The 13,470-nt window shown below is 42.3% G+C and overlaps 1 protein-coding gene and 1 long non-coding RNA gene across 4 annotated transcripts in view; one reads left to right on the top strand and one right to left on the bottom strand.

Moving 5' to 3' along the window:
- Positions 1-4,726, top strand: part of LOC145337608 (interferon-induced protein 44-like) — a 35,377-nt gene extending 30,651 nt beyond the window's left edge. For all 3 annotated transcript variants that reach the window (XM_080182405.1, XM_080182404.1, XM_080182407.1), the window contains 3 exons: positions 357-519; positions 610-707; positions 4,337-4,726. In XM_080182405.1, coding sequence (XP_080038531.1) covers positions 357-519; positions 610-707; positions 4,337-4,495 — 420 coding nt within the window. In that variant the 3' untranslated portion in view covers positions 4,496-4,726. The remainder of the gene's footprint in view (positions 1-356; positions 520-609; positions 708-4,336) is intronic.
- A 201-nt stretch (positions 4,727-4,927) lies between these two features.
- LOC145337616 (uncharacterized) lies at positions 4,928-13,018 on the bottom strand. The gene is made up of 3 exons (XR_013885374.1): positions 11,130-13,018; positions 9,534-9,876; positions 4,928-6,713 (listed from the first exon to the last, which is right to left on the bottom strand). It is a non-coding gene; the product is annotated as an uncharacterized LOC145337616 (long non-coding RNA).
- Between the last annotated feature and the right edge of the window lie 452 nt (positions 13,019-13,470).

Here is a 13,470-nt window from a genome sequence, read left to right as displayed (position 1 = left end):
GATGGCCTACTCCTGCTCCTATTTCTTATGTTCTTATGTTCTTATGTAATAGAAACAGAATGGCCCAAGATAACATGTGGACAGAGTAACTAGAACATAGAGGATAATCCAAGTGCACAGAGAAAATGAAACAAAAAAACCCAAAATTATGGGAAGAGATGCTATGCTGTTAGAGCTTGATGGAGTTAAAAGTTGATCCGTACTCATAGTGGCCAACCTTGATTTCAATAGAATTGGTGAATGAAATGAATGGGCCTTGTCTGTGACTGAGAACCTTTTCAGTAAGCTTTCACCCTCATGCTGAATAATTGTGAAGTTTTATGCCATTGGTAGCTACTAATTTTTCTCTAATTTAGTTGAAGGATTTCAATCCTGATGCAGATGATGCTCAGAATCCAATCATTCCAGAAAATGTGATTCATGGAGTCGCATTCATTTTTAACACCTTTACCATGGACAATGTTGATGAGGATTTGTTGAAGCAGTTTCAGGATCTACAAAATGTTGTTGCACAGAAATGTAAGTCTCTCTTCTCTTTGCCGATATAACCCTTGTCACTATTCAGTTTCACATTTAACATTCATATTTATGTCAAATGGCTCTTTTCAGGCATTTACAAGATTGTGATCGGGACAAACTTTGATCGATTAAGGATACCGGAGAAAAGCTATAATTACATTTATGAAAACAATAAACTAAAACGGAAGGTAATTGGAGTGTTTTCATTGGTGGAATTGGGTGTACTGATACAATTTAAAAGAAAAGGCTCTCAGGACACGCTGACAAGCCTAGCATCCCTATTTCATTTGAAAATGGTATTGAACTGCTATGGTCATATATTGCAGGAACACTCGCAGTGCTGTTAGCAAGGGAGTTCCAGGAACTTGACCCAATGCAGTGGAGGATTACGCAATATAACTTCATCAAAATAGTGAGAGATTTGGAGGGGAACTTGCAAACTATGGTGTTGCCATGGGTCTGGAGCCCTTGTTCTCCTAGGTGATAGAGCTCATAGGTTTGAAATTTACTGTTGAAGGATCTTTGGATAGTTGTTGTGGGTAGATCTTTAAGATAAGTGGTAGGGGAGGGGTCACTTAAGGGAGATTTAGAAATCGGGGAAGAACAGTCCAGACAATTAAGCAGTGCAGAGATTTGGCTAAAGACAAGTAGTGATGCAATAGGAGGTTAAATTGGAAAAGTGATAAGCAAATAATGGTAGAAAACTTGAAATGAAAATATCTTTATCTGAATGCGTACAGCATTCTTCACAATTTAGACAAATTAGCAGCATGAGAAATGAATAAACATTTAATTATCATGACAGAGAAATGAAGACGATGACCACAGTTGGGGAAATAAGTGCACATTTCATACAGTCAGTTCTGATAGTAAAGGATGATGCAAGGATAGCAGTAAAAAGGATCTTGTCAGAAGATGAGGAAGAACATTCCGAATGGGTGGAGATTAGAGTCAGAAAATGCTGGTGAAGGTAGTTTATTGGCTCCCTAACAGTAATTATACCATTGGACTGAGCATTAAGAAATAATTGGAGCTTTTAATGGCATCCAGCTAATCGCGAGTCTCCCAGTCCATGTTTTTTGACATAATCAGCACGAGGCTGATTACAATATGGAAATCTTTATTTCTATATAAATTTGTGAGCTGGGGACAATATTCCCAGGTTCATTAATGTCTTTCTCTTCTCTACCCCACTAACTGGGAGAGGTTCCATCAATAGGGACCAGGTGTGATCTCCTTGCTGGTGGGGACAGAGGTCATTGAGGTCCCTTGGGGAGGTGGCCCCTTTGATACCCTGGCATCATCAGGAGGGGATGTGCCTGGGAAGCAATTGGGAGACCAGTGATTTGGCATGTGTGCACTGGCAATCTCCCCACTGAGACCGGCACAATGGTTCACTCAGCACAATGTTGCCGGCCTCGAGTGGGAGTAGGCATCTCGCCCACATCACTCTGCGATGCATAGTGTGCCAGAGATTCGAGTCAACTGAGTACACCCAAAGAACGGATGGGAAAATCGTCTGTTTTCCTGCCTGTTGGGCACTTAGTTTTTTTGGGAGAATAGCCCACAGATAGTTTAAATGAAGAGACTTCTGATGTTGCAGAGAACAACAGTAAGTCTGAGGATTGGGAGTATTCTAAACCAACAAAAGGTTACCAGAAACTTGATTAAAATGAAAAGAATGAACCAGCCAGGAAAGTAAAAATAGAGCCTGTAAAAATAGATAAACAAAGGAAAGTTGCTAAGTATTTGTTGGTCCCTTAGAGGCAGACAAAGAAGAATGAGATTTAAGGAAATGGTGAAGACATATTATTCTTTTCACAGTAGAAGAGATAAATTTCATGTCACAAATAGTGGGGAACAAAGGGGGGAATTAAAGTAATTAGTATCAGCAGAGAAAACGTATTGGAGTAACTCAAGGGATTGAAATCTGAACAATTCTCAGCAACTGAGGGCCGATATCCTGGTTCAAAGGTGTGGCTGCAGTGATAATGGATGCATTGGTTATGATTTTCCTAAATTCTGGAATATGTCCAGGGGATTGGATGTTGACAAATGTAACACCAGAAGTAGCTGCAGGCTCCAAGTCTTCCAAAGAATGGAAATTGCTGCTCCACTCCTCCTCTTCCCTTCTCCCTCCTGTGCATCACAATTTAACTTGACGTTTCGGCCAGGTCCCTTATCCCTGGCATCAGGGCAGAGTGGTCCTTCATTGAATTGGTTACTGATAGCGCTGGATCATTCTGGGGTGCTGACGGGGTGGGAAAGGAAAGTGGATAGGGAGGGTGATGTTAGTGAGTGGTCTAGCAGATTGGGGTAAGGACATATATTTGTCTGGTGGGGGAGTTGCGGGGGTCAGTGGTGGTTTTGCATGGTGGGGAATAGTCACGTTGAGGTGGGAGGGAGAGGCTTGAATTGGTTGGGGGAAGGGGATTTTTGGAGTTGGGGATATGGACAGTGTCAGTTGTATAGTTACCCAGGAGTTAGACTAGGACTTTTGTCTAAATTTCTGAGTAACAGTTTAAATAATATGTCAGAACTGTCTGAAATTTGATTCTAACTCCAAGTTGGAGATGTTTTCAAAAGGTCTGCGGAGCATGGGAATTGCCTTCTGGAAGTTCCTCAGGCAATTCCCAGAATCATTGTGTTCGACTGCCAAAGAGTCCCAAAGATCATAGTGATTTGAGTGAATGTCTTGTACAAATCCGAAATCCTGTTGCCAAATTTGTATTTTTGAATGTAATTTTTTTTCATTCTTCCATGGATCGCAGCATTGTAGCATGGCCAGTATTTGTTTTCCTTTCTTAATTGTCCTCAAAGGTGATATGAGTTTCCACCTTGAACCATTGCAGTCCGTGTTGTAGTTATATCACAGTTGTTCCAGGAAACGAGTTGCAACAAATTGACTCGATGAAGGAATGATAATTAGGTCCAAGTCAGGATGGTGCAGATCAAGCATGCTGCTTTGTTCTGGTGGGTGGCAAACTTCTGTGTGGTGTTCAAGCTTTACTCATCCAGGCAAGTGGGCAGTCTTCCATCACAATCCTGTGTTGTAGATGTTGGACAGGTTTTGAGGAAGCAGGATGCAAGTTTCTTGTTACAGAGATCTCTCTCAGTCTCTGACTTGCTTTGTAGGCACATATCTTTTTGACTGTTCCAGTTTCTTTTCTGGTCAATGGCAACACTACACACCACCCACATCCCTCCCACCCCACTTCTCCTGGATATTGTTAGTGGAGTTTTGAGCTATGGTAGTGCCATGCAACATGAAGGGATGATGATTACAGTCTCCTTTATTGGAGATGACCATTGCCTGGAGTTTGTGTGGCACGAATGAGACTTGACACTTGGGATTTTGCTGAATGAACATTGACTACTTCAGTCTGAGAAGTTGTGAATGAGATTGAATACTGTGCAATTATCAGGTTTAACCTGACAATGGAGGGGTAGTTATTGCTGAGACAGTTAAGATATCAGGCCTTGGCACTGATGTGATGATTTGCCTTCACTAAGCACAATCATCATCTTTTTGTTGACTCTAGCTAGTGGAGAACTTTCTCCATGATTCTCAATGACTTCAATTTTACCTGTATTTATGTAACACTTTTCACATATTCTAGATATCCCAAAGCATTTTGAAATACAGTCATTGTTTTAACAAGGGAAATCACAGCACCAATATTGTGCAAACAAGCAGCAATAAAGTGACCAGATTTCATTTTAATAAATATTGGTTCAAATGAATGATGTAGCAAATACAATTATCTTCTAGATTATAATTACTTTACCTGTTTCTCTCTCTCCATTTTCCTCTTAGTTTGCAAAGTTGGCAGATTATATTGGAATGAAAAAACACACCATGTTTGTCATTTCGAATCAATGGAAAGGTGATAAGATCGAGAAGACAAAATGTGTTCTTGCTTTGTACATACTGAAAAATATGGTCAGAAACATAGACTTCTCTTCAAAGCTGTAGTGAGGTGGTGGTGAGCTGTCTTCTTGAACGGATGTATGCCTTGGGCTGTAAGTACAACCACAGTGCTGCTTGGAAGAGTTCTATAGTTTGCATCCAGCAACATTGAAGGAATGGTGATATACTTCCAAGTGAAGATAGTGTGTGACTTTGAGAGTAGCTTGCCTGTATCAGCTTATGTCAATTACACAGGTTTTTGTAACCAAGCATATACAATAAATACTTTAGATTTTGTTAGCTCTTTGCAATTCATTTTAACTCTTCTACCATGAAATCTAAAATTCAGCTGTAAAATAAAGCCTATTCACTGAAACCTACAAAGTAGTTAGAAGCTTATTAGAAGTGGCAAAAATTTATTGCAGTCAAGACACTAGAGCTGAATGTGCCATATAATCACAGAATGGTTACTAGCATGGACATGCAAAATATTGAAGATGAGTTTAAGTACAAGATGTCTAGTTATGCTTTCACCAAATACTTGAACAGGATCAGAACTGCTTTGCCAGAGTGTAAGAAGCTGTTTCTTCTGAGTGTTTGAAAAGTTTTCACTACCTACTTAAATTTATTATACGACACAAGAGGATCATTAGGTTCACAAAAGAAAATGCAAGAGTGTTATTTACTGAAGCATTTTAACATTCAGAATGGTCATTCAAAATACCCAATTTAGTTCCAGCATGTTTGCACATTGTCAAGCGTTTGCTGATAATCTTTAGTTTTGTAAACAGTGTCACACTTCAAAAATTGCTCAACAAGATAATAAATGAGAAAATGTTGCTTTAAATGACATAAGAAACAGGAGCAATAGTCCTTATGGGCCCTTGAGCCTGCTCTACTTTTCAATACAATCATGAGTTGATCATCTATAACTCGTTTTCCTATCTGCACCTCAGATCTCACCATTTCATTAAAGATTCTGCCTCAGTTTGGAATCCACACAAATGAAACATGCAGAGCCCAGCATGTTTTGATGCCCAGGCAGGTACACACCAACATGGAAACTCGTAGTGACGTTGAATGCACTTCTTGATATTATTGTGCACTCGTGCGATATTTTCAGTCAGGCGTGAGTGCAGATCAAGCATGTAACTGCTGAAAATTATGGTGGAACTTGGGAGAACTGCATCTCCAATTGACCAGAATATTACTGTGCCTGTGCAATTTTTTTTTTAGATTGGCACAAGCAACACAGAAAACCAGACAGTGTTTTTGCAGTTTTCCCATCCAAAGATGGATAAAAGGAGACAGGAGCAATGGCAGGCTGTGTGTTAAGAGGTTTTAAAGAGGTCAGTGAGGATTTGGTTTTGGGTATTGAGTATTTTTTTTCTGCATTCTCTGGAGGCTTCAGCAGCTAGGCTGGAGATTTCAGGATTTGGCAGTCCTTTCATGTGAAAGAGTTGTATCTTCCTGGCACCCTCTGTGCATGGGTCAGCCTTATTTGCTTCTCTGCAGCTAATTATAGTCTACTCGGCAAGGAATACCTCATATGAGGAACAGGGGAGGCCAAGTGGTAGCAGGCATCACCTTTTAGAGCACAGGATGCTCAAGGACAGCAGGATATCCCACAGAAGATGCCACTACCCTGCTCCTGGGGTATACAGGCAGTGATTACTGCCACACAAGGCCATGGCTTTCAAGTGAAGCCATCATGACCATCTGCCAGATGATTGGACCAGAGGTAGCCTCCAATTATGTGGTTGGACACCTGGTACCTGTAGTTCTAATGGTCATATGGCAGTTAACATTTATGCCTCTGGATCTCTCCAGGGCTCTTTGGGTGATCTTTGTGGAATCTCCCATTCAGCTGCATACAGATGTGCCAAGCTGGTAACTGAAGCTCTTCAGATGGATGAGAACATTTATGTTTAAGGACCAACCAAGTCAGCTAGACTAAACAGGCTGAAGTCCTTGCTGCAATTGCAGGGGGCTGTTGATTGCATCCATGTGGTCATCAAGGTACCAGCTGAGTGTCTTTGTCAACAGGAAGTGGTTTCAGATAATTTGTCATCACAGAACCCAGATTCCAGAAGTTTTTGCAAGATACCTTGGCAGCTCAGATGATGCCCACGTACAGTGTCACTTGTGCCAGGGCTGTTTGCTGCTCCAGCTCACTTCAATGGTTGGTTGATTGCTGACAAGGGTTATCCTTTGAAAAGGTGGTTGATGTGCCTCTTAGATACCCGAAGGCAGAGGAGAGCTACAATCTCAGCTATGTCTCCACCTGGGCAGTGATGAAAAGGACAATAACCCTGCTGAAGATGCGATTCGACAAAGAAATTGATAAAGAAGGGTAGGATAAACTATGAAGCTGGGCGAGCGCTTAATATAAAAAAGGATAGCAAGAGTTTTTATAAGTATATAAAAAGGAAGAGGCTGGCTAGGGTGAACGTTGGACCCTTAGAGGATGAGAAGGGGGACTTAGTGGTAGGGGATGGGGAAATGGCTGAGGTCTTGAATAACTTTTTTGTTTCGGTCTTCACGGAGGAGGACGTGAATAATTTGCCGGGTGTTAGAGATGGAAAGGTGGTAGGACTGGAGGGTCTCAATGACATTACTGTTACTAGAGAGGCGGTGCTCGACAGACTGGAGGGGCTGATTGTGGACAAGTCCCCAGGACCGGATGGAATGCATCCGAGGGTTCTGAAAGAAATGGCGGAGGTGATAGTGGATGCCTTGGTGGTTATTTTCCAGACGTCACTGGATTGCGGGGAAGTGCCGGAAGATTGGAAAGCAGCTAATGTTACGCCATTGTTGAAGAAGGGTGCCAGGCAAAAGGCGGGGAATTATAGGCCGGTTAGTTTAACGTCTGTTGTAGGTAAAATGTTAGAATCCGTCATCAAGGAGGAAATAGCGAGGCATCTTGAGGGGAATTGCTTGATAGAGCAGACGCAGCACGGTTTCATTAAGGGGAAGTCGTGTCTGACGAATTTACTGGAGTTCTATGAGGATGTGTCTAGGGCGGTGGATAGAGGAGAGCTGGTGGATGTGGTCTTTCTTGATTTTCAGAAGGCGTTTGACAAGGTACCTCACAAGAGGTTATTACAGAAGGTCAGGGGACATGGAGCTGGGGGTAGGGTGTTAGCGTGGATAGAGGACTGATTGTCAAATAGGAGGCAGAGAGTGGGGGTCAATGGGTGCTATTCGGATTGGCGGTTGGTGACTAGTGGAGTGCCTCAGGGGTCGGTGCTGGGGCCTCAGCTATTTACCATTTATATAGATGATCCGGAGAAGGGAACCGAGTGTATGGTGTCGAAATTTGCTGATGACACCAAGATTGGTGGAACGGCAAATTACGCGGAGGGTGTGGAGAGTCTGCAGAAGGATCTAGATAGGCTGGGTGAATGGGCCAGGAACTGGCAAATGGAATTTAATGTTGGCAAGTGCGAGGTGGTCCACTTTGGTAGGAATAATGGTAGGAAGGATTATTACTTACGTGGAGAAAAACTGCAGCAGGCGACGGTGCAGAGGGACCTCGGGGTCCTTGTGCATGAGTCGCAGAAACCCAGCTTGCAGGTGCAGCAGGTGGTCAGGAAGGCGAATGGGATGCTGGCCTTCATAGCGAGGGGGATTGAATATAAAAGTAGGGAGGTCTTGCTGCGGCTGTATAGGGCATTGGTGAGGCCGCAGCTGGAGTACTGTGTGCAGTTTTGGGCGCCGTACTTACACAAGGATATTTTGGCCTTGGAGGGAGTGCAGAGGAGGTTTACTAGGCTGCTGCCGTAGTTGAGGGGGTTGAGCTATGAGGAGAGGCTGAATAAACTAGGCTTGTACTTGTTAGAGTTTAGAAGAATGAGGGGAGATCTCATTGAGACGCATAAGATGATGAATGGGATGGATAGGATAGAGGTGGAGAGACTCTTCCCGCTCAAAGGACAGTAGAACTAGGGGGCACAGCCTCAAGATAAAGGGGGGGGGGGAGTTTAGAACAGAGTTGAAGAAGAACTTCTTCACTCAAAGGGTGATGAACCTCTGGAATTCTCTGCCCGTTGAAGTGGTGGAGGCTACCTCACTAAATATTTTTAAGACGCGGGTTGATGGGTTTTTGATAAGGGAGGGGATTAAGGGTTATGGGGAGAGGGCGGGAATGTGGAACTGAGCCACGACAGATCAGCCATGATCTTATTGAATGGCGGGGCAGGCTCGAAGGGCCAGATGGCCTACTCCTGCTCCTATTTCTTATGTTCTTCTGTTCATGTGCCTGGACCACTCCTGCACCCTACAATGTCTGCCAGAGTGAATTTCACACACTGTAATTATCTGCTGTGCTCTTGACAATTTCTCTTTTTTGGGAGTAACCACTGGACCAGGCAGATGCTGCTGCAGGTGCATGTGCCTTTGAGGTGGAATCTGATGAAGACTCAGATCCTCTGAGCGTGCAGATAGTGAGGACAAATAGACTGAAATTAAGAACCTTTAAAACCACAAGGACAGATACAAATACTTGTTAAAAGTCTCTGCTGTTTCCCATCAAAGACGGTTCACCAGGATATTGCCTGGTTTTGAGGATGTTGGCTATGAGGAGAGGTTGAATAAACTAGGCCTGTTTTCATTGGAAAGACAGAGGCTGAGAAGAGACCTGATCGAGGTCTACAAAATAAGAGGCATGGACGAGGTGGATAGTCAAGGCTTTTTCCCAGGGAAGTGTCAATAACAAGCGGGCACAGGTTCAAGGTAAGAAGGGTAAAGTTTTTTTTCATGCAGAGAGCAGTGGGTGCCTGGAATGTGTTGCCAGAGGAAGTGGTGGAAGCAGGCACATTAGCAACATTTAAGAGGCATTTCGATGCGAACATGTATAGAGAGATATGGACCAAGTAAGGGCAGAAGGTTTTTTTAGTTAGGGCATCTTGACTGGCACAGGCTTGGAGGGCCGAAAGGCCTGTTTCTGTGCTGTACTTTCCTTTGTTCTTGTTTCCAATTATTAATTCCCCAGTCTCACCCACTGTTGGACCAATGTTTTGATATGGCGATGCCGGTGTTGGACTGGGATAAACAGTAAGAAGTTTCACAATACCAGCATAGTCTACCTGTCTATGTTGCCTACCTGATATGCTGCAGGAAAGGATGTCCTGAGGCACTGTATATTGGGGAGACAATGCAGATTCTACGACAATGGATGTATGAACACTGCTCGACAATCACCAGACAAGACTCTTCTCTTCCTGTTGGAACACCTTCAGGGGTCACAGGCATTCGGCCTCTGATCTTCAGGTAAACATTCTTCAAAGCGGCCTTCACGACACACAACAGCGCAGAGTTGCTGAGCAGAGACTGATGGCCAAATTCCGCACACGAGGATGGCCTCAACTGGGATTTTGGGTTCATGTCACACTATTTGTAACCCCCATGACTTGCCTGGCCTTGCAACATCTCACTTACTGTCCTGTCTGGAGACAATACACATCACTTTAACCTATGCTTAATGCTATCACCACTCACACTGTCTGCACCTTTAAGATTTGATTCACTGTAAAGACTCGCATTCTCATCAGTATTCTGTAAACTGAATGTGTGCCTTTATAATGCCCTGTCTGTGATCAGAACTCCCCACTCACCTGACAAAGGGGCAGAGCCCCGAAAGCTAGCGGCGTTTGCTACCAAATAAACCTGTTGGACTTTAACCTGGTGTTGTGAGACTTCTTACTGTGGGGACCAATGTTTGTCACCTCCTCTCCGTTTTAATGTAATTGTAGCTCTTGCTGTATGTGTTTATATTTCTTGTGAGTTTACTCTATTATTCTATTTTTATTTCTTTTCTATTAGTCAATTTGCAGATTTTTAAAATTTTCCCAATCTTCTGTTCTACCATTAATCTTCAAAGATTCTAACATCACCTTAACTTCCTTACTTAGCAACAGATCCTTCATCTTCTAGGCAAGGTAGGGGCGTAGTGGTTTTGTCACTGGGCTAGTAAACCAGAGACCCTGGGTAATGTTCTGGGAACTCGGGGTTCAAATTCCCACCGTGGCAGATAATAAAATTTGAATTCAATAAAAAAATCATGACCATAAAAAGTTTATTTGTCACAAGTAAGCTTACATTCATACTGCAATGAAGTTACTGCAAAAATCCCCTGGCTGCCACATTCCGGCACCTGTTAGGGAATACTAAGGAAGAATTTAACATGGCCAATCCACCTAACCTATGTCTTTGACTGTGGAAGGAAACCGGAGGAAACCAATGCAGGCACAAGGAAAATGTGCAGAGACTCCACACAGACAGTGACCTAAGCCGGGACTCGAACCTGGGTCCCTGGCACTGTGAGGCAGCATTGCTAACCACTGTGCCATCATGTGAAACCATTGTTATTAAAAACACATCTAGTTCACCAATTTCCTTTAGGGAAGGAAATCTGCTATTCTCAGATCTCTGGTTGATATGTGATTCCAGAACCACAGCAATGTGGTTGACTCAGAAATCTGCAATAAATGATGGCTGAGCCAGCAATGATAATTTTTAATATACAGCAGCACTTCCTTACTATTTTCTAATACAACTCAATTTTAACACTTAAAACAGCAATAAAGCAGGTGTAATATTGTAATTAGATACTGTATGATAGATCAATGTGATAAATCATGTAAATATGAAAATCTGTGTTTTAATGTACTTTGTAAAAATGTTATTTTTTTGTACTCACCAGTCTGTTGCTCCAGCTCAAGAATTTTGGCCAAGCAGGGCAAGCACAGGTGAAGGATCTTGAGCTGATGTTGGAGTCCAAGTCATTTCCACAGTGCCAGGGTGATGGGATTGAGCTCAGAGATTGGCCAAAGCGCACCACTATCGACTCTGGTTTTATGTGTCCAGCTTCATGACTAAAGCAAAGTACTTCTCAACAGACATACAACATAACATTAGGAAGTTACTGGCCAGAGGTTTCAGCCAAGCTCTCCATATTCCCTGGTGCTACCATAATCAGTAAAGTGGCCACAGGCTAGAGCCCACATCTCAGAAGGATGAGCAGAATATGGGAAGGGGTAGACATGCCTCAGTCTCAGTTTCAGCATGGAGTGCATTCTCAGGAGGTAGAGCTCAAAAAGCAATTCAGTTTCCGCGACCCCATTAGATGTCCTGACCTGTAGTCTGGAAACTACAGTGGTAGTCTTCCTTTCTGTTGAAAATTATGAAATATCGCCTGAGATGTTTTATACTATTTATCTACCGTTTTATCTTTTTAGCCTATTTTCTCAGTCCCCTTTAGTCAACAATTTTCATACCTTTGACCTTATGTAAGAGACTACTTTTAGACCATTTCTCATTGTCAGTTTACCATGTTATGATCATTCTTCGAAAGAATTCTTTCCTGTCTTATTATACATCAGCCAGCTCTTATATAGCATAGCCTGTTGCCTGGTTAATTTTAGGATGTACTAATCGGAGAAACTCTTAATGAACTGGTACTCAAACTATCTTTGATTAAAATTGCCCACAATTATTGCAATACCTTTTTTTACATGCTGCATTACTTGATTTATACTGTCCTACAGAGTAGCTACAGTTTGGGCCTGGAAAATACTCCAATTGCTGACTTATTTACCTTTGTTATTTCTTATTGTTGCAATTCTGAAGACAGAAAGAATGAATGGAGGTTTCACGGTTTTAAGACTTTTACTGTAACAAAAAATTTGATCTGTGTTGACTTTGGGTTAACGGCCAACTAAAGAAATAGGATAGTTTCCAATTCATTAATGAATACAACTGACATATAACTTTTGAAATGCTGTTACACAATTACATCTGGCAGACATAGTCAGAGATTTACAGCATGGAAACAGACCCTTTGGCCCAACTTGTCCATGCTGTCTTTTTTTCTAAACCACTAACCTGGTCCCAATTGCCCGCATTTGGCCTATATCCCTCTATATTCATTTTGCCCATGTAACTGTCTAAATGCTTTTTAAAAGTCAAAATTGTACCTGCCTCTGCTACTACATCTGGCAGTTTGTTCCAGACACTCACCACCCTTTGAGTGGGTGCTTAATGGTTAAACAATTATTTTTAAATTTTGTTTGTTGAACAAGTGCTTTGATAAATAACAGAAAATCAAATGTAGCAGAGTTAACAGTGCCCAGGGTGAAATTCCTTACAGTTTCTCTTGCTTTGCTGTTGTAACTTAAAAGGAAATCCTGTTTATCCAGGCAAACATCAAGGAAATTCACCCTCAATGTTTTGATAAAGAATGTACCAAAACCTAGAGGATGAAACCCAGAGCCTGAGAATGAATGTTGAAAAGGTGACTTGCTTGGATATTACATGGGACCAAATAGTTTCGAATCAGTTACAATTCTGTGATGGACAAGGGGAGCTCTCTGCTAACAATCTGGTGCAAGTAGGAGAAAGTAGAATTCCTTACCAACACTTACACAGAGCATTAAACGTTGACCACGTAACATCTGCAACATTCCATATGATTATAAAAAACATATTTCATCTTTTTTAAAAAGAGTTTCAGAAGCAGTCGGTGCACTTGACAACTACACAAGACCTCAACAGCGGAAAATCCCAGCAGATCTGACAGCATCTGTGCAGAGAGAATAGAGCCAATGCTTCAAGTCTGGATGACCCTTCGTCAGAGCTTATTAGACTTGAAACGTTGGCTCTATCCTCACTCCACAGATGCCGTCAGATCACTGAGATTTTCCAACATTCTGTTTTTGTTTCAGATTCCAGCATCTGCAGTATTTTGCTTTCACATAAGACCTCAGTCTTTGCTACCAAACTGAACATTAATACAGAGCAGAAGTGATCGTTAGGTCCATTGTATCTGGTTCTTTCAGACAGCCAACACAACGAGTCCCACTACCCTTTCCGATAACTCTGCAAATATCTCAAGTGTTTATTGAATGGGTAGCTTCATATACAGCACTTGGGGCAGAACGTGCCTCTCAGGGAATGGTCTCTTCAAGCATCAGCAAAGATGTGTCACATGAAGACACCTGGAATGGATTGCAGAGTGTCCGTCATTTCTCGTAGACAGAAAG

The sequence above is a fragment of the Carcharhinus amblyrhynchos genome, unplaced genomic scaffold (assembly GCF_965287045.1).
Source record: "Carcharhinus amblyrhynchos unplaced genomic scaffold, sCarAmb.v2.hapA scaffold_53, whole genome shotgun sequence".
Lineage (NCBI taxonomy): Eukaryota > Metazoa > Chordata > Chondrichthyes > Carcharhiniformes > Carcharhinidae > Carcharhinus > Carcharhinus amblyrhynchos.
The sequence above is the reverse complement of the archived record's forward strand: the minus strand, read 5'-3'. Positions and strand labels throughout refer to the sequence as shown.